This window comes from Eulemur rufifrons, chromosome 2 (assembly GCF_041146395.1).
Source record: "Eulemur rufifrons isolate Redbay chromosome 2, OSU_ERuf_1, whole genome shotgun sequence".
Lineage (NCBI taxonomy): Eukaryota > Metazoa > Chordata > Mammalia > Primates > Lemuridae > Eulemur > Eulemur rufifrons.
Window position 1 is genome coordinate 50,129,646 of NC_090984.1, and position 27,751 is coordinate 50,157,396.

General features: G+C 36.6%; 1 protein-coding gene across 1 annotated transcript in view; it reads left to right on the top strand.

Annotated features, from left to right (window-relative positions):
* Positions 1 to 27,751, top strand: part of INO80 (INO80 complex ATPase subunit) — a 120,666-nt gene that overhangs the window by 24,973 nt on the left and 67,942 nt on the right. Inside the window, exons 6-19 of the mRNA XM_069484573.1 lie at positions 462 to 582; positions 2,565 to 2,779; positions 9,344 to 9,397; positions 9,996 to 10,199; positions 13,306 to 13,501; positions 14,378 to 14,445; positions 15,336 to 15,545; positions 16,112 to 16,192; positions 16,915 to 17,010; positions 22,578 to 22,637; positions 23,059 to 23,201; positions 24,295 to 24,379; positions 26,018 to 26,135; positions 27,204 to 27,289. Of these exons, the coding sequence (XP_069340674.1) occupies positions 462 to 582; positions 2,565 to 2,779; positions 9,344 to 9,397; positions 9,996 to 10,199; positions 13,306 to 13,501; positions 14,378 to 14,445; positions 15,336 to 15,545; positions 16,112 to 16,192; positions 16,915 to 17,010; positions 22,578 to 22,637; positions 23,059 to 23,201; positions 24,295 to 24,379; positions 26,018 to 26,135; positions 27,204 to 27,289 (1,737 nt within the window). The remainder of the gene's footprint in view (positions 1 to 461; positions 583 to 2,564; positions 2,780 to 9,343; positions 9,398 to 9,995; positions 10,200 to 13,305; positions 13,502 to 14,377; positions 14,446 to 15,335; positions 15,546 to 16,111; positions 16,193 to 16,914; positions 17,011 to 22,577; positions 22,638 to 23,058; positions 23,202 to 24,294; positions 24,380 to 26,017; positions 26,136 to 27,203; positions 27,290 to 27,751) is intronic.

The window sequence follows — 27,751 nt, forward strand, 5'->3', positions numbered from 1 at the left end:
AAGGGTCAAGAATTGGGATGATTGGTGACCATTAAAAGCAAGTGTAAAACTAAGAGCCAGAATAGCAAGCATCAGGAGCCTTCGTAAATCTGAGGAGCTGTCGGTAGTAGAAATATGGGTTATTTCTTGTTGAGAAATTTCCAAGGGAATACCTTTCTACAAGGAATTAATTGTATCTCTCAAATGTATGTAATTTTAAGTAAATATTCTGATAGAAATTCAGAAGCATGAAGAGTTTTCCTTTCTTTATTTCGAGTAACTTGTCCTGTGCATAGCAGTTGAACTCATTTTGTTCTTAAGTTAAGGAAATAATTTCCTTTGATGGACTAAATTCTTTTCTGGGGAAGAATACTGTATTTAAGAGCGATGATTTCTTCTGGCTCAGCTTTCTGTAGTAAAGATGATTTGAAGGCTGTGCTATAAAACACAGACAGACCCATCATGGTCTTTGCCTGATTCAGTTGCAGCAATATCAGTACTACAGTGCAGGCCTGCTCTCCACACATGACCCTTTCTATGAGCAACAGCGGCACCTACTTGGACCCAAAAAAAAGAAATTCAAGGAGGAAAAGAAACTTAAAGGTGAGCATGTTGAACTACGTTCCATATTTATTCTTTCTTAGTTTCAGAATTGTGTGTGGCTTGCAAGTATGTTTGGACTTTATGTATAATCCCTATGGTAGAAATTTGCTTTATCTCAAAAACCCTAGTCTCCCCTTTCTAATTAGTAGTAAGTACAGTTGTCCCTTGGTATCCATGGGGGATTGGTTCAAGGCCCACCCCCAGCAGATATCAAAATCCAGGGATGCTCAAGTCCCTTATATTAAATGGTGTAGTATTTGCATACAACCTGTGCACGTCCTGTCATATACTTTAAATCATGTCTAGATTACTTAAAATACCTAATAAAATGTAAATGCTGTGTAAGTAGTTATACTGTATTGTTTAGGGAATAATGATAAAAATCTGTGCGTATTTAGTACAGATACAACTATTCATTTTTTTCCCCCAAATATTTCTTATCCTGTCTTGGTTGAATCCATGGATGCAGAACCCACGGATATGAAGGGCTGGCTGTGTTATTAACTTCATTTCATATTTGGGTTATGGTCTTTTCTAGGATTGGAAAGACTTGAGAACCACAGATTCCTAGCTAAATGTTTCGGCAAATTATTTTATTTCTTTTTTCTTCTACATGCTCTGCAAATGTTGAAAATATTCTGAGATAGGAGAAAATTGGTTATGCACAGGAAAGTATGAAAAGTAACTCAATGTGTTAGGAATAAGTTATAGTTGCTGCTGTTAGAGGTGATTTAAAATAGATCACCTTCTGGTGATCATCTGTGGTGTTTGTTTGCATACTTGCCAGGAAATGTCCTTTCCTCTCTTGCTGAGTTCAGAGCAGCTGGAAATCAGGAAGAAAACATGATGGGAAAATTTTAAACTATCTATGTAAGGCATATTTTATTCCTCTGGAAGTATGAACTCTACTCAGAAAGGCACTTTTTGGTCTTCTTCACTTTTTCCCACTTGTTCATTGTTTATCTCTGTGTTTTTTTCATCCTCCATACCTTCCCACCAACCCAAATTAAGTTTTTGTTTCATGAATGATTTTTCTCCTGCAATTCTTAGTGTCATATCAATACTTTTTTTTAAGCCACTTTATATAGCCACCAGGTAGAAATAAGATTTCGTTCTTATAACTATTTTTTATTGTTATTTATTTTTTTTGCAAGCTACCTTCTCACCAGGATTTTTTTTTTTTTTTTTGGTGGGAGATAGGATCTCACTCTGTCGCCCTGGGTAGAGTGCAGTGACGTTATCATAGTTCACTGCAGCCTCCAACTCCTAGGCGATCCTCTTGCCTCAGTATCCTGAGTAGCTGGGACTACATGTGCATGCCATGACGCCTGGCTAATTTTTCTATTTTTAGTAGAGATGGGGTGTCACTCTTGCTCAGGCTGGTCTTGACTCCTGAGCTCAAGCAATCCTCCAGGCCTTCCAGGGTGCTAGGATTATAGACATGAGCCACCATGCCTGGCCAGATTTTTGTTTTTGTACAGTACATATTAGTTGATTCAAAACAATTACAAAAAAACACAGCAAAATAGAGATTATCTTCAGGATTATTAGTGCTTTGTTAAAGACCAGGTAGGATTAGAGAGTAAGAAATGGTATAGGGGAGGGGGAACACCTGACTAAGCTCTAAGGCTTTAGATGTACAGTGTAGTTGAATACATATTAATCTTGTGACTATTACTTGAGCCTGTGGTCCTTCATAAACCTCCTTTCCTACTGTTGAGTTCAAAAGAAATTGGGTACTCAGGTTTTATTCTGTATTTCTCTTTCATGTAAACAGGAGATGTCCAGTGTTCTTTTCTAGGTTGGTTAGATCTTCCTCTTGGAATATTCATGGGCCTGATTAGATAAAGGGATAAATGTTGCCAGTCTCAGGTGGAATAAGGAAAGAACCTTCAATTTTCTAAAAATGATAAAATTGCTTTGTGACTATCTCCCGTGGTAGGGGAGAAATACAACTTCATTACCATCTGTTTCCTTTGCAGCCAAGTTGAAAAAAGTGAAGAAAAAAAGAAGAAGAGATGAAGAACTTTCCTCTGAAGAATCCCCTCGTCGTCATCACCACCAGACCAAAGTCTTTGCCAAGTTTTCTCATGATGCACCTCCCCCTGGCACCAAGAAAAAGCACTTATCCATTGAGCAGCTTAATGCTCGTCGCAGGAAAGTATGGCTCAGCATTGTGAAAAAGGAACTCCCAAAGGTAAGTGAATGGCTTCAGTAGAGGGGGATGTGGATAATATTTTCTCTCCTTATCCTCTAAGGAGGAGCTATGACAGCTAGATACATATACAAATAGGGATTCAGAAAGGAAACTAATCTGTTGGAATTAAGAGAATTCTGAGCAGTACTCTCTTTTATTAACTATTTTTTCTAGAATTTGGTCAGAATTCACAAGAGAGTTATCGTCTGATGCTCCTTGGCCAGAAAAATGGAAGGAAACCTCTTAGAGGAAGGAATGCAGTTTTCTTAAAAATAGCAGTAGAGATTTGACAGCAGATTGATAGGTGATAATAGAGAAAACTAAAGTAAAAAAGAGATGATATGTTTCTTACAGAATTTATAAAGACTTGAAAGTTGCAGATAATTACAGGCACTAGAAATAAATGTGAATGATTTAAAAGAAATATGTATAAACATTCTTTTTACTCTTTTTGTTTGGTTTTGCTAACATTTCATTTTTTTTTTTTTTTGTTGTTGTTGTTGTTGCGACAGAGTCTCACTTTGTTGCCCAGGCTAGAGTGAGTGCCGTGGCGTCAGCTTAGCTCACAGCAACCTCAGACTCCTCGGCTTAAGCGATCCTACTGCCTCAGCCTCCCGAGTAGCTGGGACTACAGGCATGCGCCACTATGCCCGGCTAATTTTTTTTTTCTATATAGATTTTTAGTTGTCCGTATAATTTCTTTCTATTTTTAGTAGAGACGGGGTCTCGCTCTTGCTCAGGCTGGTCTCGAACTCCTGACCTCAAGCGATCCACCCGCCTCGGCCTCCCAGAGAGCTAGGATTACAGGCGTGAGCCACCGCGCCCGGCAACATTTCATTTTGATACAATTTCAAAATTAAAAGTTACAAGAATAGTGCAAAGAATGTTCACATACCCTTTACTAAGATTCACCAATTGTTTGTATCATGCCCTTAATGATGAATTATATTTAATGCTGATATGAGCAGGATATTTCATTATAAATTAGATATTTCATAATTATGATATTTTATGACTTTACACAAGCTGATACTGAAGTCCATATGGCTTAAGTCAGTATGCAAGAGTAGCTAGGGAAGAATTGAAAAAGCCCTACCAAACATTAAAACATGCTACAGTTTGTGCACAGTTGGTCACGTTTGTAATCCCAGCACATTGAGAGGCCAAGGTGGGAGGACCACTTGAGTCCAGAGTACAAGGATACAGTGAGCAAGCTATGATCACGCCACTGCACTTCAGCTTGGGTGATACCTTGTCTCAAAAAAACACAACCCCCCCCCCCCCAAAAACCCCCAAAACCTCAATAATTTAAAAATGTGATAGGTACTAGCAGATGAATAAGGAAATTAGACCCGTAGAACAAACTAGTGGAGTGGTGCTGGGAAAACTGGGTAGCAATTCGGAAAAACATTCTTTGGAATGTTTTTTGGAAAAAGATAAAATTAGATCTGTATCTCACACATATATTCCATATGGATTAGGGATCTCAATGTAAAAAAAAATGAAACCATAAAAATACTAGAAGAAAATGTGATTGCATTCCCATGTAAACTTTGTATAAGAAAAGAGTTTCTAGTTATGACTCAGTGTCTAGCAGAAATAAAAGAAAATACTGATAAATTAGACTATATAAAAATGAATTTTTTCATGAAGAAAAATTCAAAAGATCACAGGTAAATTAGGAGAAATTATTTACATTGTATGCCACAGTCAAAGGGCTGTTATCTAATATTAATATATAAAGAACCCTTAAAAAATGGAGAAACAAAGGATCACATATTCATTCAGTGGGCAGATGGAAAAAAGACAGGAATAGACAATTCACAAAGAAAGTTATAAAAATGGCCCTGAAACATAGGAAAAAGGTTTAGAGTCTTTAAGTGATATGCCACAAATTAAAATAACACGTAGATACTCTTTGTCACCTATCAAACTGGCAAAAATGTAAAAATATATCAACAATGTTCTGTTAAAGAGGCCGTGGGGAAACAGGCACTCTTATACATTGCTGGTTGGAAAGTTGACAATACCTCCTGATAAACATATGCACTTAGCTTTTGACTCAATACTCCTGATTCTATGAATCTACCCTGAAAATAAACCTCCAAGAGTATAAAAATACATGTACATAAGGTTATTCATTATAGCATTATTCGTAATTGCAAAAGAATGGAAACAACCTAAATGGCCATGCGTGGGAGAGTGCTTGAATGAAACTATGCTAGAGCTACACAGTGGAGTATGACACAGCTGTTAAAAAGAAGGAAGACTTTCTTTGAACTGATGTGGATTAATTTCTAGGATATACTGTTAAGTGAAAAAAAGCTAAGCATAAACGAGCATTTATGTTATCCTTCATGTAAGAAAAAAGGGAATATAAGAAAATACATAAAATATCTGCTTATTCATGCAAAAGAAATTTAAGAAGATGAACCTAAAAATTAAAGTGATTGGAAAGGTATTAAAAATAAAAGAATGAGAAAAATGGGAACAGGGTCACAGGAATGAAGAGGGAGTCTTTTTGTGTAAGTATGCTCCAGATATATTGCAGATTCAGTTCCAGACCATTACAATAAAGTGATTCACGCAAATTTTATTGGTTTCCTAGTGCATACTAAAGTTATGTTAACACTATAATGTGGTCTATTAAGTGTGCAATAGCATTATGTCTACAAAATCAATATATATATTTTAATTTAAAAATACCTTATTGCTAACAAGGCTGGCACAGAGACACTAAGTGAGCACATGCTGTTGAAAAAATGACACCAATAGACTTGCCTGATGCAGGGTTGCCACAGTCTTGAAGTTGTGAAAAATGCACATCAGCTGGGTGCAGTAGCTCATGCCTATAATCCTAACACTTTGGGAGGCTGAGATAGAGGATCACTCAAGGCCAGGAGTTTGGGACGAACCTGAAAAACATAGTAAGACCCTGTTTCTACAAAAGATAAAAATATTAGCTGGGTATGGTAATGTGTGCCTGTAGAGTTCGAGGAGTGTGAGAGCCTAGAAGCAACGATACCCTAGAAGCCATGAGGATACTTTTGCCTAGATCTTGGTTTCCAATGTTTATTCACCAGTGAGAGGAACCAGGTTTCCCTGGCGTGAAACATCTTGTGGTGTCAGAGAGTAAGGAAGTGCTCAAATAAAGATAGGGGATTGTCAAAGGAACACAGAGGCCAACCTGAAGGAGTTCCTAATGGCCAAAGGTAGAACAATTTGAGCAACAAATTGTTGCTCAATTGTATTGGACTTCAGCCTTTAGAATAAAAGAAATATTCATGAATCTATACTGTTATAAATAAATAATTGAATAAGTAAATAGGTGAGGTAGAAGAATATCTTTTTTTTTTAACAGTAGAATTCCAATTAATAAGTGTAGAAGAAAAGAAGAAAATAGAGAATCATCATTAGGCAAACACCGAGTAATAGTTGTTGGAGACTAGATCCACTGATGAATTAGAGGGCAAAAGTTAGAGGAGAAACAGGATTTGCATGGACTCAAAGCATTTACTCCAGCAAATGTATTAGCACGAAAGGAAAGATAGTAATGGTAGTGGTGAAAATTGACAGAAAGCACCTTAACCAAGTGATCAAAGGAAGCATCACTAATATACATTTTAATGTCATTAACTCTTTGATGCGATGCACTGAGAACACATCATTTCTGTGGTACTCTTGCCAGAAATGCATAACCTTATTCTATCATGAAAAAACCAGAAAATCTCCAGTTGGGGGACATTCTACAGAATAACTGAGGGGTACTCCTCAAAAGTGTCAAGGACATGAAAGAGAAAGATGGAGGAAATACTATAGACCTAAAGAGACTAAGGAGAAAACCAGCCAAATGCAATGTAGTATCCTGCCTAAGATTCTGGAACAGTAAAAGAATGTCAGTGGAAAAATTGTTGACAGTCAAATAAGACCTTTAGTTGATGTTGTACCAATGTTAATTTCCTTTTCCTAATAATTATACTATGGTTAGTGTAAGATGTTGAAATTAGGGAAGCAAGAGAAGAGATTTACAAGAACTCTGTACTGTGTTTGCAATTTTTCTATAAGTCTAAAGTTAGTTTAAGCCTGGCACAGGGTCATACACCTGTAGTCCCAGCTATTTGGGAGGCTGAGGCAGGAGGATTGCTTGAGTCCAGCAGTTTGAGTACAGCCTGGGCAACATAGCGTGATCTTGTCTCTTAAAAAAAATTCTAGACTGGGCATGGTGGCTCACGCCTGTAATCCTAGCACTCTGGGAGGCCGAAGCAGGAGGATCGCTCGAGGTCAAGAGTTTGAGACCAGCCTGAGCAAGAGCGAGACCCCGTCTCTACCAAAAATAGAAAGAGATTAGCTGGACAACTAAAAATATATAGAAAAATTAGCTGGGCATGGTGGCGCATGCCTGTAGTCCCAGCTACTTGGGAGGCGGAGGCAGAAAGATTGCTTGAGCCCAGAAGTTTGAGGTTGCTGTGAGCTAGGCTGATGCCATGGCACTCTAGCTTGGGCAACAGAGTGAAACTCTGTCTCAAAAAAAAAAAAAAATTCTAAATATATGGCAAGGATATGCCATATATACTTTACTTATATTTAGCAAATGATTGCCTCATTAACTTTTTTTTTTTCGGAAACAGTCTTGCTTTGTCACCCTGGCAAAGGTATGGTGGCATTGTCAAAGCTCATTGCAACCTCAAAATCCTGGGCTCAAGTCATCCTCCTGCCTCATCCTCCTGAGTAGCTGGTACTATAGGCACACCCCACCATGCCTGGCTAATTTTTTCTGTTAATATTTTTGGTAGAGATGGTGTCTCGCTCTTGGCTCAGGCTGGTCTTGAACTCTTGACCTCAAGTGATTCTCCCACCTTGGCCTCCGAAATTGCTCAGATTACAGGCACGTGCCACCATACCCAGCCCTCATTGACTTTTGTTATATACATACATACCTTTTTTTTCCTCAACCATTTTTAGGGTTAGAGACTTTGTGCTACACTTACTCCTAGTACTTGAGTGTGTATTTCCTAAGGAAAAGGACATTCTCTTATATAGAGAGTATAGAGCAGTTATAAAGATTAGAAATTTAATAGTGACATAATACCATTATCTGATCCATAGTTCATATTAAAATTTCATCAGTTGTCTCAGTAATGTCCCTTATAGCTTTTTTTCTTTCTGATTCAATCCAGGATCCAGCCTAAGACTACATGTTGCATTTATTTGTCAAGTCTGTTTAATCTTGTTTAATCTGAAATAGTTCCTCAGCCTTTGTCTTTTATGACATTGTTATCTTTGAAAAGCATGATGCCTGTTATTTCGTAGAATGTTTCTAAATTTGGGTTTGTCTGATGTTTCGTCATGATTAGATTTAGACTATGCATTTTTGGCAGGATTACCACAGGAGTGATGTGTTCTACTAGATACATTGCATCTGATGACACATATGGTGTATCTGTCCTAATGTTGATATTATCTTTGGTGCCTTATTGGGGTGGTAGTTTGCTACTGTAAAATTAAAGTTTTTTTCCGTAGCAGTTAAGAAATATTTCTGGAGAGGAAGTTTATATATGAGCATTCTTGATGGTAAATATGGGAAAACCTGTTTAGTACCTGATGACGAGGCTTCTGATGATGCCCTTTCAATGATAAGAATTGACTTTTAGTAGGAATATTTGTGGTTCTTGGCTTTAAAGTGACAATAGCTACTTAAGAATTCAAGGAAATTTTTGATAAAAGGCTCAGAAGTTTCCCTAAGTAGACAATCTGAGGTGGAAACATAGAAATGGCTTTCACACCCTATGTGTATCTTTGAATCTCTTGTTTCTTCAGTGTCAGGAAGATGGCTCTTTAATAGAGAGCCACTCTACTCTGCCTCTTCTTTGTCTTCTCCCATGTCAAATAGCCGTGATGAGAAGTGAGATTTCTTTATTGATCTTTTTTTTTTTTTTTTTTTTTTTTTTAAACACTTGAGTGGAGGACACAAATAGCTGGAGAATGGGTTGTAGGCTGCTGGGTCCTCTTGTGTTAGGTCTGCCTTTGAATTTTTTATTGGAACTGAAGCTTAAGTGGTGGCAGAAATTGATTAATAGTGACAGGAGGCCCTGGCTGGAGATGGGTCTAGAATCACAACCTGGGAAACTCTTTTACCAAATTTCTCCTAATGATTCCTGTATCTGAGTGCTCTGTTCTGTCAGCTTTGTAGATTGGCCCTGGAAAGCAGCATGTTTTAATCAGGATGGTGCTAAGGTTTGGGTGTGTCACATTTTCCTAGTCCACTTAAAGCCTTATATATAACTTAAATTCTTTCCAAAAGTATGCAGAAAGTTCTATTTAAGACAACTGCAATACTAGCTTATTCTTCTTAATGCTTCTTTAGTAGCCTTATGCGTAATGCTGAGACAGTACATCTGGATGACTTTAATCTTACGTATATGCCTGGCTTGACATTTTCTTTTGTTTTTCATTTTGACATTTTATTTTCTCTACCCTCTAGGAATTGAATAAAAGACAATGTCAGTCTATATAATGTTATTTCAAAAATTAATCCTAAATGAAATATTATTTTAAATATTTTAGGCCAACAAGCAGAAAGCTTCAGCTCGTAACCTGTTTCTCACCAATAGCCGAAAGGTAAAATTGTAGTTTTAAATTTTCCATTTCATGTTTTGCTAGAATATCTATTCTCTAAGAAATGATGCTGTGAATTTCTTCCTTTAGAAGGAAATAACACAACTTCCTTTAAGAGTTGTTTTGAGGATCAGAGGAGGTAAAGTTACTAGTTGTGTTTCCCTGCACTAGTTATTAAATCACTTTTCTCATTTATAAAATGAGGATTGTGGTAATAGCAACTTCATAGGGTTTCTGTGAGGAATAAATTAGATTAATATATGTTAAAATGGTGCTGAACATATAATAAGTGGTGATAGCCATTATCATTAATGTGTGTGATAACACTTTGTAACTTCCTAGCACATTTTAGGGCCTTCTTAGTCATTATGTTTTGTTTCATCTTCTAAAGTGATAGATGTGGATAGATTTCTTATCCCTGATATTACTGCAGGGTCTGGGTCACATTACTATACAGGGACGTTAATCAAGTTGGGAGAGAAAGAGATGTGGCCATGGGATTACTATTTGTACCAAACAGATTAAGGAATGATGTAGAGTCCCTGGAGAACCATCCTCTGGTATTGGGTCTGCCCTGTTGTGATGATGATGTTGTTTGCAGCTTGCCCACCAGTGCATGAAGGAGGTGCGTCGAGCTGCCTTGCAGGCCCAGAAAAACTGTAAGGAGACCTTGCCTCGTGCCCGCCGCCTCACCAAGGAGATGCTTCTGTACTGGAAGAAATATGAGAAGGTGGAGAAGGAGCACCGCAAACGTGCAGAAAAGGAAGCTTTGGAACAGCGGAAGTTGGATGAGGAAATGCGGGAGGTAAGACAACAGCATAAAATTTTGAAAACCCTAATTACTACAGCCATATCAAGCGATTGGTTTGCAATTTGAAAATTGTACATCTAACCAATGAAACTGTCAAAAAAATTTTTTGACTTAACTTGAAGGTAGAGATTTTACTCCAGTAAACTAATTCTGGTTTTATGCTTTCAGTAAGGCCGTCCTGCTGACCTTTGCCTCCTTTCTTCTATGCTGTCTTCCTCTATTCTCTGCAGCCTTATTCTTCAACAACAACGCATGAGTAAAAGAAAAAGAAAGCATTTTATAGTTCATCTTGGCTTGTTTCCAGATGCTGGCTATAGTTTTGTTTTGTTTTTTGTGACAGAGTCTTGCTCTGTTGCTCGGGCTAGAGTGCAGTGTTGTCAACCTAGTTCACAGCAACTTCAAACTCCTGGGCTCAAGCGATCCTCCTGCCTCAGGCTCCCGAGTAGCTGGGACTACAGTTGCATACCACCACTCCCAGCTAATTTTTTCTATTTTTAGTTGGCCAGCAATTTTTTTTCTATTTTTAGTAGAGATGGGGTCTCACGCTTGCTCAGGCTGGTCTTAAACTCTGGAGCTCAAGCAGTCCTCCTGCCTCAACCTCCCAGAGTGCTAGAATTATAGGCATGAGCCACTGCACCTGGCCTGTAGTTTTGATTTGTTGGGTATTAAGGGCTAGATCCCAAATTTAGAGCCAGACAGGGACAGTGGATGATTACACTAGTTTTCTGAAACCCACCCCCCACCTACTTTACTGTTTTAATTTGCAGCTACTACCATTGCTAAACCTGATGTCAGCTGATCTAGGTTGTGTATATTGTTGAGGGAAGCAAGAGGAGGGAACAAGAGGGCAAAGTCAGTATGTTGCCATTTGTAAAATAGTTAAGAAAAATGGAAGGAAAGTGGAAGTTTAAAGCAAGAAGGGAATCAGTGGTTTGGATGATGTTTTCTTTCAGATATAGGTATAGTAACTTTTGTCAAAGTACAGCTTTGGAGCCCCTTGTAAACTCTTGATCTTCCCTTCTTTATCATGGCTTTGAGGATAAATACGGATTTTGCTCAGTTCTCTTAAGTCTCTTGAGTGACTTGTATCTTTGCACATAAAATAAATGTATTACTGAATTAGTGTAAACATTTGATGCTGTTGGGACTATTTAACTCACTGAGTTTAGAGGCATTTGGAAATTTTATTTTTTTCTTTTTCTTTTTCTTTCTCACCCCTTCCCCAAGAATTTTAAATTTTTAAGTGGCTTGCCTTATAATCTAGATTTGTGAGACCTAGATTCTCTCAATTTTGTTGATAGCTAATTGATAGGAATTTCTTCTGTGGTTATGCTGATTTGTGTGTCTTTCTTTTAACTTTTGAAATAAAACTTTTCTGGCTGGGCATGGTGGCTCACACCTGTAATCCTAGAAATCTGGGAGGCTGAGGTGGGAGGATCGCTTGAGGTTAGGAGTTTGAGACCAGCCTGAGCAAGAGCGAGACCCTGTCTCTACTAAAAGTAGAAAAAATTAACTGGGCAGAAATAGAAACAAACAAACAAAATTAGCTGGGCATGATGGCACGCACCTGTAGTCCGAACTACTCGGGAGGCTGAGGCAGGAGGATAGCTTGAGCCTAGGAGTTTGAGGTTGCTTTCAGCTAGGATGATGCCATGGCACTCTAGCCTGGGCAACAGAGTGAGACTCTGTCTTAAAAAAAAGAGAGAGAAATAAAACTTTGCTGTACTTTTGTTGTTCCCTTAATTTACATTGGTCAGGCCGGGTGCGGTGGCTCACACCTGTAAGTAATCCTAGCATTCTGGGAGGCCAAGGCAGGAGTATTGCTTTAGCTCAGGAGTTTAAGACCAGCCTGTGTAAGAATGAGATCCCATCTCTAAAAAAAATTAAAAAGAAAAAATTTACATTGTTCATTTAAACATGTGGCAGTTAACTACTTTAAGATGAAAGGAAATGTTATTCATTTTCTTAATTGTTTTGCTTTAGAAAGTTTTTCTTGGTAGCACTTCAGCTTTAACTTGTGAACATCCATTAAGAGAAAAACTTAACATGTCACATTATGTGTTTAAAGAAACAAAAAGAGAAAAACTTCAATTTTCTCTCGTTCTCTCTCAGATTTTCTTCTAATAGAATCTGGCTCAAGTGCTATAAAGCCTTAAAGAGAAAGCGTAATTTTATGTAGCTTACTAGTTTGTAAAGTAGTTTTGGACTTTTGTCCTTTTTTTTTTTTTTTTTACTGTGTTCCTTATTTTATTATTTTTCCTGTGGAGAGGTAGATCAAGGATAAATCAAGTATACTTCATATATATTTTATTCTAAAATAGTTATTCAAAACAATGACTTTAATTTGGTATTTATAGTGTGTGCTATATTCCATATAATTTGGCCTTTTGGATTATTTTGTTTATTTATTTTATTGTTTATCTTGGGAATAATTTTATTTAGTGACACAGTGATTATTTTTTTACCTGCTTATTTCAGAGACAATTTTAATTTAGCTTTCTCACATTAAAAAAAAATGTTTGCACACACATAATCAGTCTTTATTCATGTTTTGTAGCTGTTATAATCACAGATGAACTGTAGATTGTTTTGGGGAGAGTGTTTTCTTCCTTTGGCCTCTTAATCTCATATGATGTTATATTGAAATACTGTATAATGTATAGCTCTTTGCCACTTATTTTGACTTTCAGTGATAGATAACAAGTTTTTGACATGTTTACCTTTTTAAAAATAGTAAGGCCATACACATGTATCTGCCACCAAGGTTATAAAACAGAATGTATTGTTTGAATTTAATTCATGTCTCAGTGCCACTATATAAAATAATATAGCGAGTAAGTAATGGAGAAAAGATTCATAGTGTAAAGGAGAGCAAAACACAGGCTATTATTATACTATGAATGAAAGTTATTCATTGCTTTTAGTGCCACTGACTTTACTAAAATAAAATTGTTCATTAGCAATTTTTGCCTTTATAAAAGTTAAGGATTTGTAAAGGGCTTGTATGCAAACTATATAAAGGTTTGGTGAATTCTGCTGACTTCTTGAATGTAATTGATGATTTGTCCCTATTTCCATTTTCAACTTTTCCCCCCTTTAGGCGAAGAGGCAACAGCGAAAACTCAACTTCTTAATCACCCAGACAGAATTGTATGCCCATTTCATGAGTCGCAAACGAGACATTGGTCACGATGGTATTCAGGAAGAAATCCTAAGGAAACTGGAAGACAGTTCTACCCAGAGACAAATTGACATTGGTGGAGGGGTGGTAGTTAACATCACACAGGAGGATTATGGTGAGTCCTGAATTAGGAGCTAGAGGAAGTTGATACCCGGATTTTTCAAATATAATGTTACATACATTATTAATTCTTGCAAGTATTACCCTGTTTCATTGGTAATATTGATCAGAAAAGGGAGATTTATTGTATTGGAGTTAGAAAAGTGTGTGTTTCTATAAAACAAGCCTATAAAATAACTTACTGAAGAATTTTTAAAAAGGAAAGGGTATGGTTATGTGATCTTGCAAATTTGGAAATTTTATTTGTTGTGATTTGTTAGTAGAAATAAAAGGTATTTAATTGAATTCAGCAAACATTTTTGATCAGAGAAAAATAATTTTTCGTATAACAAGATTCTTGGTTACACAATCATGAGAAAGAGACTGTTCAGTTTTGGTATTTTCGTGACTGAAAGGGGAGGAAGGAATTGGGGTGACATTTGAAAGGAATTTCACAGAGAGTAGTGATTCAGATCATGTTGAGCTAGAAATAAGAGTGGATGTGTTTTAGAGTATCCTGGGAGTTACACGTCTGTCTGTATTCTGTTTAAATAGTTTCACCCAGCATAAACATAATGAAAATTTGAATCAGTGTCTTGCTTTTCCTGCCAGTTGGCATCAAATCAAAGAAGAAACCCCAGGGCTGAGAGATAGTGGACCTAAGGTGGTTTTTGTGAGCCAACTTTGGCCACTGAAGACCATGGTAGCCCTCTGCCTCCATTGCACTTCTAGCTCCTTACGTCTAAGAATTTAGCCTTTCTCTTCCCCCACCTTCTGTGAGCTTAGGGATAAGTAGAATGAGGGAATTAGCGGTCCACACATGTTGTGTGAATTGCATCTTTGAAGGAGATTAATTGATGAAGTATGATAATCTACAAGTTTTCCTTTTCAGATAGTAACCATTTCAAAGCCCAGGCCCTGAAGAATGCTGAAAATGCTTACCATATTCACCAAGCTCGGGTAAGTATTAAAAATGAAAAGGTATCGTGTAATTGGCCCTGGAAATACCTCACAATCCTTTACTTAGGTGGTCTTCCTTTAGTCTTAGTCATATTTTCAGTTTTAATAAAGGCACTGGCCAGCTTGTGTATGTGTGTGACTATGTGTATAGAGTCCTGTCTAGAGTAGTAGGAATACTTGAGGAAAGGCAGAAAAACTGGCATTCACTTGCCTAAGTTTTAGGAGTGTGTTGATTTAAAGTTAGAATAGTTTGTGTATTTTTTTTCCTCTTGAGTAATCAGGGGTAATATAGTATGAAATGTATTGTGGTTATTTAGTGAAAAAGACCAACCATACTCTTGGTTTATTGAGAAAGCTGTATCATACTTGGAAAAAACTGCTAATTTATTATTTTCTTTCACTTTAGTGATAACTTGCTCTGTGTTATTCATGATATAGTGATGTTTAATAAAATCAGAACGAAATTGCAGTTAGGTTGAACTAAGTAAAGAAAATGCAATTTTCTGCATAGGAGACTCTATTTAACTTTGACAGGGTCCAAGTCAAGGATAGAAGTGGAACAACCTTCCCCCAACCACCCGTAACCAAACAAATTTTATATCAAATCTTTGACAAGTTCCTTGAAGCTAATAATGTTGTAATATGGCTTAGTGGATGTTCATTAAAAATATTATATTCCTAATGTAATTGTTATATTAATTAAATGAGTAATATACTTTATGATAATGTTTTATATATATCATGTTATATTTCAGATTATTTTGTCAGAAATTTTGTTTCAGTTATTTTTCTTAGCACAGGATAGATAGATAATGTTGTTACTATGAATTTTATTTGCATTTCATATTTTTTCCTCTTATATTTTTCTTCTACTTTTTAAAATTTTCCAGACAAGGTCATTTGATGAAGATGCAAAAGAAAGTCGAGCAGCTGCCCTACGGGCTGCAAACAAGTCTGGCACTGGGTTTGGGGAGAGTTATAGCCTAGCAAATCCATCTATCCGGGCTGGTGAGGATATTCCACAGCCCACAATTTTTAATGGCAAATTGAAAGGTTATCAGCTGAAAGGCATGAATTGGTTGGCCAATCTCTATGAACAGGTGAATTTTAGCTTTCTGACTTTTGCTACCTTACTAATTCTCTCCATTTATTGTTTTCCTGAAGTCATCAGTTCTATGTAATTGTGAAATGAGTACAAGATAGTGTTTTATATTTCAGCCCTTTAGAAAGCTTTATTTTTATTTATTTATTTATTTATTTTTAATTTTTTTGAGACAGGATTTCATTCTGTCACCCAGGCTAAAGTGCAGCAGTATCATCATAGCTCATTGCAATCTCAAACTCCTGGGCTCAGGCAATCCTGCTACCTCAGCATCCTGAGTAGCTAGGACTACAGGCTTGTGCCAACACACCTGGCTAATTTTTAAATTTTTTGTAGAGATGGGGTTTTACTATGTTGTCCATGCTGATCTAGAACTCCTGGCCTCAAGTAATCCTCCCACCTCAGCCTCCCAAAGTCCTAGGATTACAGGTGTGAGCCACTGGGCCTGGTTTCTAATCACATTTGTTTGAACAAGTCTGTTACCCTGGATAGTTACTTTTGGCATTAGGTTGAACCCTGTGTGATAAAACACATGAGGTAATGAGCATGTATTTTATTTTTCAGGGTATTAATGGCATTCTTGCGGATGAAATGGGCCTTGGTAAAACAGTACAGAGCATTGCCCTTCTGGCCCATCTGGCTGAGGTAGGTAGATGCAGTTTTTCTATCTTCCTCTTTTCAGAATTTAGGGTCATTTTCTATTGAGAATTAGCTACTTACAAAGCACTATGCTCCCTACACTCTGTGGCATATCAAGATAGTAGCACTTAATCCTTGCCCTCAAGGCTTTTTACAAGGGGGTAGTATAGTATAACTTCTTGGTTTTCAAGAGGGCTAGGACTATTTTGAGTATGTGTGGTTTGATAAACTCCCTCCCACTCCGTATTGATTACCAGTGTAGTGGCACGGACACTGTAGTTAGAAGACCTTGATTCACATCTGAACTCTGTCCTTACTTGCAACATAAACTTGGGCAATTCACTTAATCTCTTTTCCAGTCAGTTCACTTTAACTCTCTGAGGCTTAGTTTCTTCTTCTGTAAAGTGAGCATAAAGTGAGTATTGTGAGAATTAAATAAGAAAATTAAAACACTGTGTCGTAAATGCTTTGTGAATGATATAAATTAGGACCTATAAGAGGCCAGAAAGGGTAGTAATTGCTTGGTGTTTTTTTTCTCAAGCTATATCCTTGCTTATGTTGTTATTATTAATATAGGATATTATTATTTACTGTGCAGATTTGGGAACTAGGCACTATTTCTCTTGTTATAATGTGTTTCCTATTCTTAAACTGCTCTTTTCATTAATAATTAATATTAAATATCTTCAGTTTTTCTACAGTTGGCTGACCCAGTTTTTCTGTTACAGAGAGAGAACATTTGGGGACCTTTCTTAATAATTTCACCTGCTTCTACACTTAACAATTGGCACCAGGAGTTTACAAGATTTGTCCCTAAATTTAAGGTAAAAATCAGCCCAACAAAAAAATCTGTTGCTGTTTAAAATAAGCCTTGTGACTCAATTACCTTGCATATATTCACTATAAAAGTTATTGATGGGAGCAATAAGAGATGATATTTTACATTTAGCAATGTGAATTGACACTTCTGGTCAGACTGCCGTGATAGAACATGTCTACCTTGTTTGGTTTAACATAGATTTTGACAAATCATATCATTAGGACACATATCCTGTAATTTATGATGTTGTTTCCTCCCTTCAAATCTATTCATAAATAATTCATTTTTTTTTTTTTTACTGTAAAGGCTGATCTTTGGTCTTCGTCCAGCTTATAATGTTTAAAATAAATAATGTGAAAGTTGATTTAACTAATTTGAGAGAAAGAATTGAGTTGGAGGTAGGAAGTGATCAGCAGGGAAGTATGTTGTCTCGGGTTGGGCAAGACATGGACAAGATTTAAACAAGGGTTTAATGATAGAAAGTTGTAGGGATGTATTAATAAAAAAGAATGGGTAGGATTTAGTACATTGTTTGCAATTTAAAAGGGTGGAAAATGGGGTAATTATGTCTTCTGTCCCTAAAGGGGCATGGTCAGGAGGATTTTATGAAATACTTATCAAGAGCTGTTGACATGATCTCTCTAATTTTGGGTCTACATAACAGTTTGATATAGTTTAAAGGGCCTGGAGCAGTACGGTGGAGATGGGAGGCTTATGCTTTGTAAGGAATAGGAAATTATCTGGAATTTCCCACTTGGGGGCAGCTTTATGGCTGTTGTTCTATCTTTGTGGCTGAATTGTATATATAGAAACTGTTTACAAGACATATTAGGTATATAGCTTTTAACTTGGCTGACTCATTTTCATCTAAGAAGATGATGAGATCATTCTATGATAATTTATCGAATATTCTTGAATTGTTTGCCATATGGAATATGGAGACTACCATCTTTTTCTTCATCTTTTTTTTCATATAATGTTCGGTACATGTTGAACAATCAGGATGTTGAAAAATAAAAAGCCTTATAAAAAATTTTTATCAAACCACTTAAGTTTTCGATAGTTCCTCCACTGGCTGATAGATGGCAATATGGTACTACTAGTGTGGTTGGTATCTCCCCTTTGATTTTATACCTATGCCTGACACTAAGCTTTAATTTGTATGTTGAGCTTCTTTTTGAAAGTCTGGTTTAGGGATTAGTAAAATATGGCCTGTAGGCCAATTCTGGTTGCCACCTCTTTGATTTTTTTTTTCTATTGCCCCAAATATTTTTTATTGTGATAAAATACACATAACCTAAAATTTACCATTTTTACTGTTTTTTTTTTTTTTTTTTTTTTTTTTTTTTTTTGAGACAGAGTCTCACTCTGTTGCCCAGGCTAGAGTGAGTGCCGTGGCATCAGCCTAGCTCACAGCAACCTCAAACTCCTGAGCTCAAGGGATCCTCCTGTCTCAGCGTCCCAAGTAGCTGGGACTACAGGCATGTGCCACCATGCCCGGCTAATTTTTTCTATATATATATTTTTTAGCTGTCTATATAATTTCTTTCTATTTTTAGTAGAGATGGGGTCTCGCTCTTGCTCAGGCTGGTCTCGAACTCCTGAGCTCAAACGTTCCACCCACCTCGGCCTCCCAGAGTGCTAGGATTACAGGCGTGAGCCACTGCACCCGGCCTGTTTTTGTTTTTTGGGTTTTTTTTTTTTTTTTTGAGACAGAGTCTCGCTCTGTCTCCTGGGCTAGAGTGTAGTGGCATTAGCCTAGCTTACTGCAACCTCAAACTCCTGGGCTCAAGCGATCCTCCTGCCTCAGCTTCCCAAGTAGCTGGTATTACAGGCATGTGCCACTACTCCCAGCAGTCTTTTCTATTTTTAATAGAAATGGGGTCTCGCTCTTGCTCAGGCTGATCGAACTCCTGAGCCCAAGCAATACCAGGCTTGGAAGTGCTAGGATTACAGGTGTGAGCCAGTGCACCTGGCCCCATTTTAACTGTCTTAAAGTGTATGGTATAGCAGCGTTAAATAAATTCAAAATGTTGTGCAACCATCACTGCTATCTCTTTCCAGAACTTTTTCACTACCCTAAATGGAAACTCCCTACCCATTAAACAGTCACTCCCTATTCCCCTCTGCCTATAGCCTCTGGCAACCACAAATCTGTTTTTTGGCACTGGATTTTTTTATTCTGGACATTTCATATAAATAGAATCATACAATATGTGGCCTTTTATTCTGACTTCCTTAGTACAAAGTTTTTGAGGTTTACCCATGTGGTAGCATATGTCAGTGCTTTATTCCTTTTAATGGCTAAATAATATTCTATTATATGTATATATCACATTTTGTTTATCCATTCATTGGTTGATACTTTTTGCTGTTGTGAATAGTACTGCTATGAACATTTGTGTTCAGTCTTTTGTTTGAATACATGTCCTCTTTTCACTTCTTTTGGGTGTGTACGTTTGAGTGGATTGGTAGGTCATAATTCTACTTAGGAATCTTCCACTTTTTTTTTGTATGGTCTGTAAGCTAAGAATAGTGTTTACATTTTTAAATTATTGATTTAAAAAGAATATTTCTTAAGATGTGATATATGAAATTGAAATACATACATATTAGAACACAGCCACAGTTTTATTTAGGTATTACTTATGGCTCATTTGCAGTACAATAGCAGAGTTGAGTTGTGATGGAGACTGTGTGGACTGCAAAGCCTAGAATCTTTACAGATAAGGTTTGCTGGCCTCTGCTGTAGCTAATTTATTGTTTCAATTGCAGTTGTTTTTTTTTTATGTTGTCAGAAATGTATTCACTTCCCTATAGAACATAGATGTGGACTCTGCTCAGGTGTGTAGTTAGATTATATTCAAAGACAGTTATATCTTAGACGATAACATCTGAAAATTCATTTTATTGTCAGGTATCTGAGTAATATTCTTCATGGTTCTGCTGTGATTAGTGCCTCTAACTTCTTTGTTTCTTCTGACTTCCTTCTTTTTCCCCATAAAATGAGATTTATGTTATTTTAATAGTTACGGTACCAATTTTTATTCCTGAAATCGGTTATTCTATATGTTTTTTATATCATTTTCTTCTCTATTATTCTTTTCCACTTTCTTTTTAAGCTTTTTTAGTTTTCTAATGCTTTGAGATGGAGTTTAGAGTATTGATTTTCAGCTTTTAAAATGTGTGCATTTAAAGGAATTAATTGCTTTCTGTGACATTAGCCATCCAGAGTTCTGATGTGTTACATATTCATTATCTTTCAGTTTAAAATAATCTCTAACTTCTATTGCAAGTTTTTCTTTGATTCATTGTTTATTTAAAAGTATGGTTCTTAATTTTCAAACAACAGAGGATTTTCCAGGTGCTTTTTTTTTAAATTATTAATTTATACCTGAAATCCATTCTGGTAAGAGAACATAGTTTTTGTGATTTTAATGCTTTGAAATTTGTTGAATCTTGTTTTTATGGCCTAGCATATGGTCAGTTTTTGTATGTTCCCTGTGTGTTTGAAAATTATAGGTATTCTGCGGTTGTTCAGCACGATATTATGTGTGTTTTGATTAGGTCAAGTTTGTTGGCTTGTTCAGCTCTTCTGTATCTGTAGTGATTTTTTTTTTTTTTTGTCTATTCTATCACTGACTTAGAGAGGTATGTTAAAATTTACCATGATTATAGATTTGTTCATTTCCCTTTTTTTTCTGTTTTCTACATTTAAAGTATGTTTCATGTCTTTTGTTTAGAATATTTGTGTATTTTGGGTTTTTTTTTTTTTGAGACAGGATCTTGTTCTTTTGTTTGGGTAGGGTATAGTGGTGTCATCATAGCTCACTGCAGCTTCAAACTCCTGGGCTGAAGTGATCCTCCTGCCTCAGGCTCCTAAGGAACTGGGACTATAGCAAACATCACCATGCCTGGCTGATTTCTTTATTTTTTATAGAGATAGGATCTTGCTGTGTTGCTCAGGCTCATCTCACACTCCTGGGCTCAAGGGTTCCTCCCAGCTCAGCTCCCAAAGTGCTAGGATTACAGGCATGAGCTACCACGCCCAGCTCTGCTCTTAATGTAATTATTGATATATTGAGTTTAAATCTACTGCTTTGCTGATTGTTTTTTACATGTTTCACCTGTTCAATTTTTCTTCTCTTTTCTTACGTCCTTTTGGATTGATTAAATTTTATTACTTTTCCCCCTCTCTTAGCTTGCTAGTTGTGCTAGTCTTTTTTTGTGCTGCTATAACAGAATACCTGAGATTGGTGATTTATTAAAAAAGGAGATTTATTTCGTAGAGTTCCAGAGAGTGGGAAGTCCAAGGTTTAGGGGCTCTCATCTCATGAGGGCCGTCTTGCTATGTCATCCCATGTCAAAAGGTGTGGAAGAGCAAGAGAGTACAAAGAGGGGTAGGGTGGTGCATGTGTGGTGGGGGAAGGAGGGGCTAGCCTTATCCTTTAGTAGTAACCCACTCCTGTGATACTGACATTTATCCATTCATGAGGGCTGTGCCCTCATGACTTTATCACTTCTTAATGGTCATACCTCTCAACATTGTTACTTTGGGTATTAAGTTTCCAACACACAAACTTTGAGAGGACTCATCCAAACCATAGCACTAGTTATATATTCATTTTATTCTTTAGCAGATAACCTGGAGAACACAACAAGCATTCTTAACTTTTAAAAAAGTAATATAAATCAATACTGTTGTTATTTCCTAGGTAGTACAAGGGCCTCAGTATACTTTAACTACATCCCTTTTCTCTAGACTTACATGCTATTGATTTTTTATATATTTTAAATCCCACGAGACATTATTTATACATTTTACATTTATTGATTTATTCATATTACATACTCACTGTTTTTCCTGATCTTCATTTCTTCCTACATATTTATGCTTCCATCTGGCTAAAAGTGTTGCATTTTGCATTCTTGTGTTTCTCCAGTGCTTTATTCTGGATATTTTCTTCTGTCCTATCATCCAGTTCACTAATTTCCTTGTCACCTACATCTAATCTGTCATTAAACCCATCTATTGAATTTTTAAGTTCTAAAAATTCCCCTTGGTTCTTTTATAATACACGACTGATGTTCTCAATTTTGTCTATGAACAAATTAAATCAGCATTTTTTAAAAGTCTGTTTTTTTATATCTTCATTGTGTGGATCTCCTCTGGGTTTTTTTTTTTTCTGTTATTTGTCCTTTGTGTTGGTTTTCAGTCTTGTGATATGGTCTTCCATATTTTTTAAAATTGTACGCTGGACATTGTATAGGAAAAATTCTAGAGGTAATTATGGGAAAGTATAGTAGGCTTACCTGTCTGGGATTCCTTTTTTTCTTTCTTGGCTCCATAATTCTCTACTGGATAGTAGTTCTCTGATGCCTTCAAACAAATGTATCGTGTACATGTTTCTATTTGGTCTACATAAGGATTGGTTAAACCACCTAGTCCACCATTGACAGCAGAGGAACTCCTATACTCATTCTATTTTAAATCATTCTAAATAACATATTTGTGATGATAATCTTAAGATTATTGATAGAAAATAATGTATGTGTTGGCCCTTTTTCCAGGTGCTACCATATTGGGGAAATCCTCATGATAGAAAAGTCATCAGGAGGTTTTGGAGTCAGGTAACTTTCTGCTTACTGCAAACGTACATACATACAGTCATCATTTCTCTGATTGATTTGAATAACTTCTTGTGGACAAAATCTTATGTATTATATATTTCTGGATACTGAGCAACTGTCCGTTTTTTCTGATAATATACTTTTCATGTTATAAGCAATCAGCTGGACTTGAAGTCCAAGATTAAGTAATTACTTTTTTCTTTAATAAGTTGAAGACCAGTTTTTAGCATAGTTTGTGATAAAAGTGACTGTTTTAAAAACAGTTATGGTTCACTTATTGCACATCTCCCTACCACATGGGAGAAACACATTTTCAGGGCTGTCTTAAATATCCAGGCCCTAGAAAATATAGTCCATACTTCATTACCCTATTATGAATTGTTAGATATTCCTTTCACACCCTCTTATATTTAATTTACAGAAGACCCTCTACACTCAGGATGCTCCCTTCCATGTGGTTATCACTAGCTACCAGCTGGTGGTGCAGGATGTAAAGTATTTCCAGCGGGTCAAGTGGCAATACATGGTACTGGATGAGGCTCAGGCGCTCAAGAGTAGTTCCAGGTAATATGAGCAGTAGAAACCAAACTCAATGGATTGGGTCATTCCTATATATGAATGAATGAGATCAAAGAACATGGCACGACATGGTTTCTGCATCAGCCATGTAACTGAGCAGAAGGCAAAAATTCCCTTTTATATTTTTTCATGGGACACAAATATTAATATACAGAATACAAAGCTTTATATAAACTTTTATCTCCCTATTTAATAATTAATGACATTTTAACAGGTTGTTTTTCTTCAAGGAAAATTTCTATAGAGGAAGGGGTCTCTTCCCTTTCTTTAAGAGGTTATTTTAAATGGGAATGCTAAGTAGGAAGTAAAATGTTACATTATGTGATTTCTAGGTTCTTTATGTAAATTGTCTCAGTCCCTGAAAGGTTATTAGTTCTCCAAGAATTTTTTTATCTTAAGTTACATGTTTAAAGTATTTCAATACCTTTGACATCCCAAACTGAATATAAAATGTTACTTGGTGGTATTAAACCTCAGGTTTGATGCATTTTTATTACCTCTTGGTGAGGCCAAAGAACTTTCTTAGAGGTCTGTGTTAAGTGGCTCGATGGTATTTTCCATGGAACTTTCCATCCTCTCAATAGCGTTATTTCATATTGCACTCTTAAAGGAGGATATGCCTGTGGCCAGGAGCAATGAAGACTAATTTTATATTTTCTTCTCATATCCCCTCTTCCTCCATTGCTTCCTCCACACTCACACTGGAAGTGCACAGATTAATAATTTTACTGTAGTATAAATACTACAAATAAGTAACTTCTAATTAAATGACTTATATCAACAAAACTGACCAAAGATAACAGAAGAGTTTATGAAGCCAGAAATGATCCTACTTTGCCTATTCGAGGGCTATTTTTTCTAAGCCCTAATATCATGTTTTTGGTATAGAAGAGTCAATTCCCTTGAAATTTTCTATTATCAGCTTTGTTGAATAATCTTTTTCAGTTGTGTATGTGATGGAGTACTAGGTTCTGAGTGTTACTTTTTTGGAAAACATTTCTAGAAATCTGGAGTCAATAGAGTAATTAAAGGAAAATTTATTGCTAACATGGAATTTGTAACTTATTTTATTAAACAGTGTTCGTTGGAAGATCCTTTTACAGTTCCAGTGTCGGAATCGACTTTTGCTAACTGGGACCCCCATTCAGAACACCATGGCAGAGGTAGGCACTAGTCTAGGTCCCAGGTTTATGTCTTCATAAAACAGAATGGTTCCAGCAAAGCATAGAATTCTCTACCTGTGTCCCCCTGGAGTGTTACTCCTCTCTATAAATTATAGTCCCCATGTAAAAGGAAGAATTTGACTATAACTTGCCCTAAGGCATCTTTTAGGCATCATTCCTATTTTCTTACTCTCTGACATAAGGCCAGTGAATTATTTTATTCCTTTATGTAAATAGTGACCTCATTAGGAAATGTTATCCATCTAATGCAGAATTGTTTTTATGCTAGAGTTAAACAGTAATATTATTTAACAGTGAGACAAGTTATAATAAAATTTTTTCTTTAGGAAGCTTAGTCATCTAGAATAAGGGTCAAGATGCTTTCTATAAAGCACCAGATAGTAAATATTCCAGACTTTGTAGGCCATACAGTCACTGTTGCAGCTATTCAACTTTGCCTATGTAATGTGAAAGAAGCCGTAGATGACAAATGAATAAGCATTGCTATGGTTGGTTGGTTGGATTTTTTGTTGTTGTTCTTTTTTTTTTTTTTTTTTTTTTTTGAGACAGAGTCTCTCTGTGTTGCCCGGGCTAGAGTGAGTGCCGTGGCGTCAGCCTAGCTCACAGCAACCTCAAACTCCTGAACTTAAGCGATCCTACTGCCTCAGCCTTCCGAGTAGCTGGGACTGCAGGCATGCGCCACCATGCCCAGCTAATTTTTTTTATATATATTTTTAGTTGGCCAGATAATTTATTTCTATTGTTAGTAGAGATGGGGGTCTCGCTCTTGCTCAGGCTGGTCTCGAACTCCTGACCTCAAACCTGCCTCGACCTCCCAGAGTGCTAGTGCATGGCTATGTTTTAATAAAACTTTATTTACAAAAATAGGTAGTAGACCAGACTTGACCTTACAGGCCATAATTTTCTGACCTTTGGTGTAGTGTTATTAGTAACAAGTTATACTACCTCAGACTGTATTCAGTTGTGGAATGGATTTTAAAAATAAGATCTTGGCCGGGCGCGGTGGCTCACGCCTGTAATCCTAGCACTCTGGGAGGCCGAGGCGGGTGGATCGCTCAAGGTCAGGAGTTCGAGACCAGCCTGAGCAAGAGCGAGACCCCGTCTCTACTAAAAATAGAAAGAAATTATATGGACAACTAAAAATATATATATAGAAAAATTAGCCGGGCATAGTGGCGCATGCCTATAGTCCCAGCTACTTGGGAGGCTGAGGCAGGAGGATCGTTTGAGCCCAGGAGTTTGAGGTTGCTGTGAGCTAGGCTGACGCCACGGCACTCACACTAGCCTGGGCAACAAAGTGAGACTCTGTCTCAAAAAAAAAAAAAAAAAAAAAAAATAAGATCTTTTAAACTATACCACTATAAAATCTGAGCAGGACTTGCACTTTCAAGCTTTTAACTTGAAATTAATTGAAAAATAATTACAACATCTAATAGAATTAAAGTTGCTTGATGAGGCATGTGCTTGTACTCAATTCACTTTCTCTCTCTCACACTGTGTCTACACACATACATACATAGACACCTTCAACTTTCTCTCACTTTTTCTCTCCTAATATATCCTTGCAAACTGTCATTTTATTGCCTTACACCTATTTTGTTTTTTCTTTGTTTCCAGCTCTGGGCTCTGCTGCATTTCATTATGCCAACATTATTTGATTCACATGAGGAATTTAATGAATGGTTTTCCAAGGACATTGAGAGCCATGCCGAAAACAAATCTGCCATTGATGAGAGTGAGTACCATTATGAGCTTTCTTTCTTTCTTTCTTTCTACCTATTGATGTAGGCAATCACATAATTGTACATTTTCTTCTATGTGAAGAATTTTTTTGAAGTATACATAGAAGAATTGGGGCAAAAGAAGTTTTTTCTCTTATATACAATTGTATATATTTAACAGAGTCAAAAAGTAAAGGACCAGTAATAGGTGTTGGCTACTGTAGTCTAGACTAATGAAGGCTGAATAGGTAGAATTATATGCTTTGTGTAATGGGTCAAGGCTTTTTTTCCTGTAGTAAAACCAAAAAATATTGGAAGGGTCATTTTTGTTATTTTCTACATATATTAGGATTTGTTACAATTTGAACATTTTTAGCCTTTTTTTTTTAATTTTAAAAGTGAGATTTAATAATACTATAGGAAATAGAAATTCTCCTCCAGTTTTTCTTCCGATTAGTATTCCACATACCTTCCAGTACTTTTATTCATCTGTTTATCCATTACATTTTGAAATCCTGGAGAGCAGCAATCCTGTCCTCAGAGCCTGAATTATTATCACAAATGCTTAGATTGTATTTAGCCTTGTTTATCAATACTTTTTACTTTATTGAATTATATCTGCCTGATTTTAAGAGCATCTGGGGTGTTTATTACATAGACATGAGGTGACATCTACTTATTGATATAAAAGTCCTTAAGTGATTATATACTGTAAGTTGTTAATATGCTGACATTCCTTGAAAGATAATTTTTAGGGAATACTGAGCGTTCCAGATAGTTTTCATTAGACTTATATGAGATCCCTATTATTGATTTAAAAAAGCGTTCATAAAAACTTGTAAAAGTGAATTCTAATGAAAATAGAGCCTGATCCATTTAACCAATCGACTATAACAAGATATTACAGAAAATTAAAACTCCTTGGTTTTCTACTTGGGGAAAAAGTTCCATTCTACTTTTAGGGAATCATTGAGCTAAAAGGTGTTTGAAGGGTTTAGTGAGAGATGAGCATAGTATTTGTTTTGATTGGTTGCGTTAAATCAGTATAATATATTATTTTGGGGGGCCTCCTGGCATTTCAGATCAACTCTCTCGCTTACACATGATCTTGAAGCCATTTATGCTGAGGAGAATCAAGAAAGATGTGGAAAATGAATTGTCTGACAAGGTAAGCAAAGAAGACCTCATGAGTTTAAGCCTCAGTAGGCACCAACTTAGGGTTTCAAGGTTTGGGAAATTTTTTGATATATGTTTAGTGGAAGGGTAATTCGAATGTTTGAGTGAAGACTTTTAAACTTGAGTGGATCAAAGAGAACTTAAAATGAGACAAATACGGCCGGGTGCAGTGGCTCACGCTTATAATCCACGCTTGTAATCCTAGCACTCTGGGAGGCCGAGGCAGGAGGATCGTTTGAGCTCAGGAGTTTGAGACCAGCCTGGGCAAGAGCGAGACCCCACCTCTACTAAAAATAGAAAGAAATTAGCTAGACAACTAAACATATATAGAAAAAATTAGCCGGGCATGGTGGCGCATGCCTGTAGTCCCAGCTACTCGGGAGGCTGAGGCAGTGGGATCGCTTAAGCCCAGGAGTTTGAGGTTGCTGTGAGCTACGCTGATGCCATGGTACTG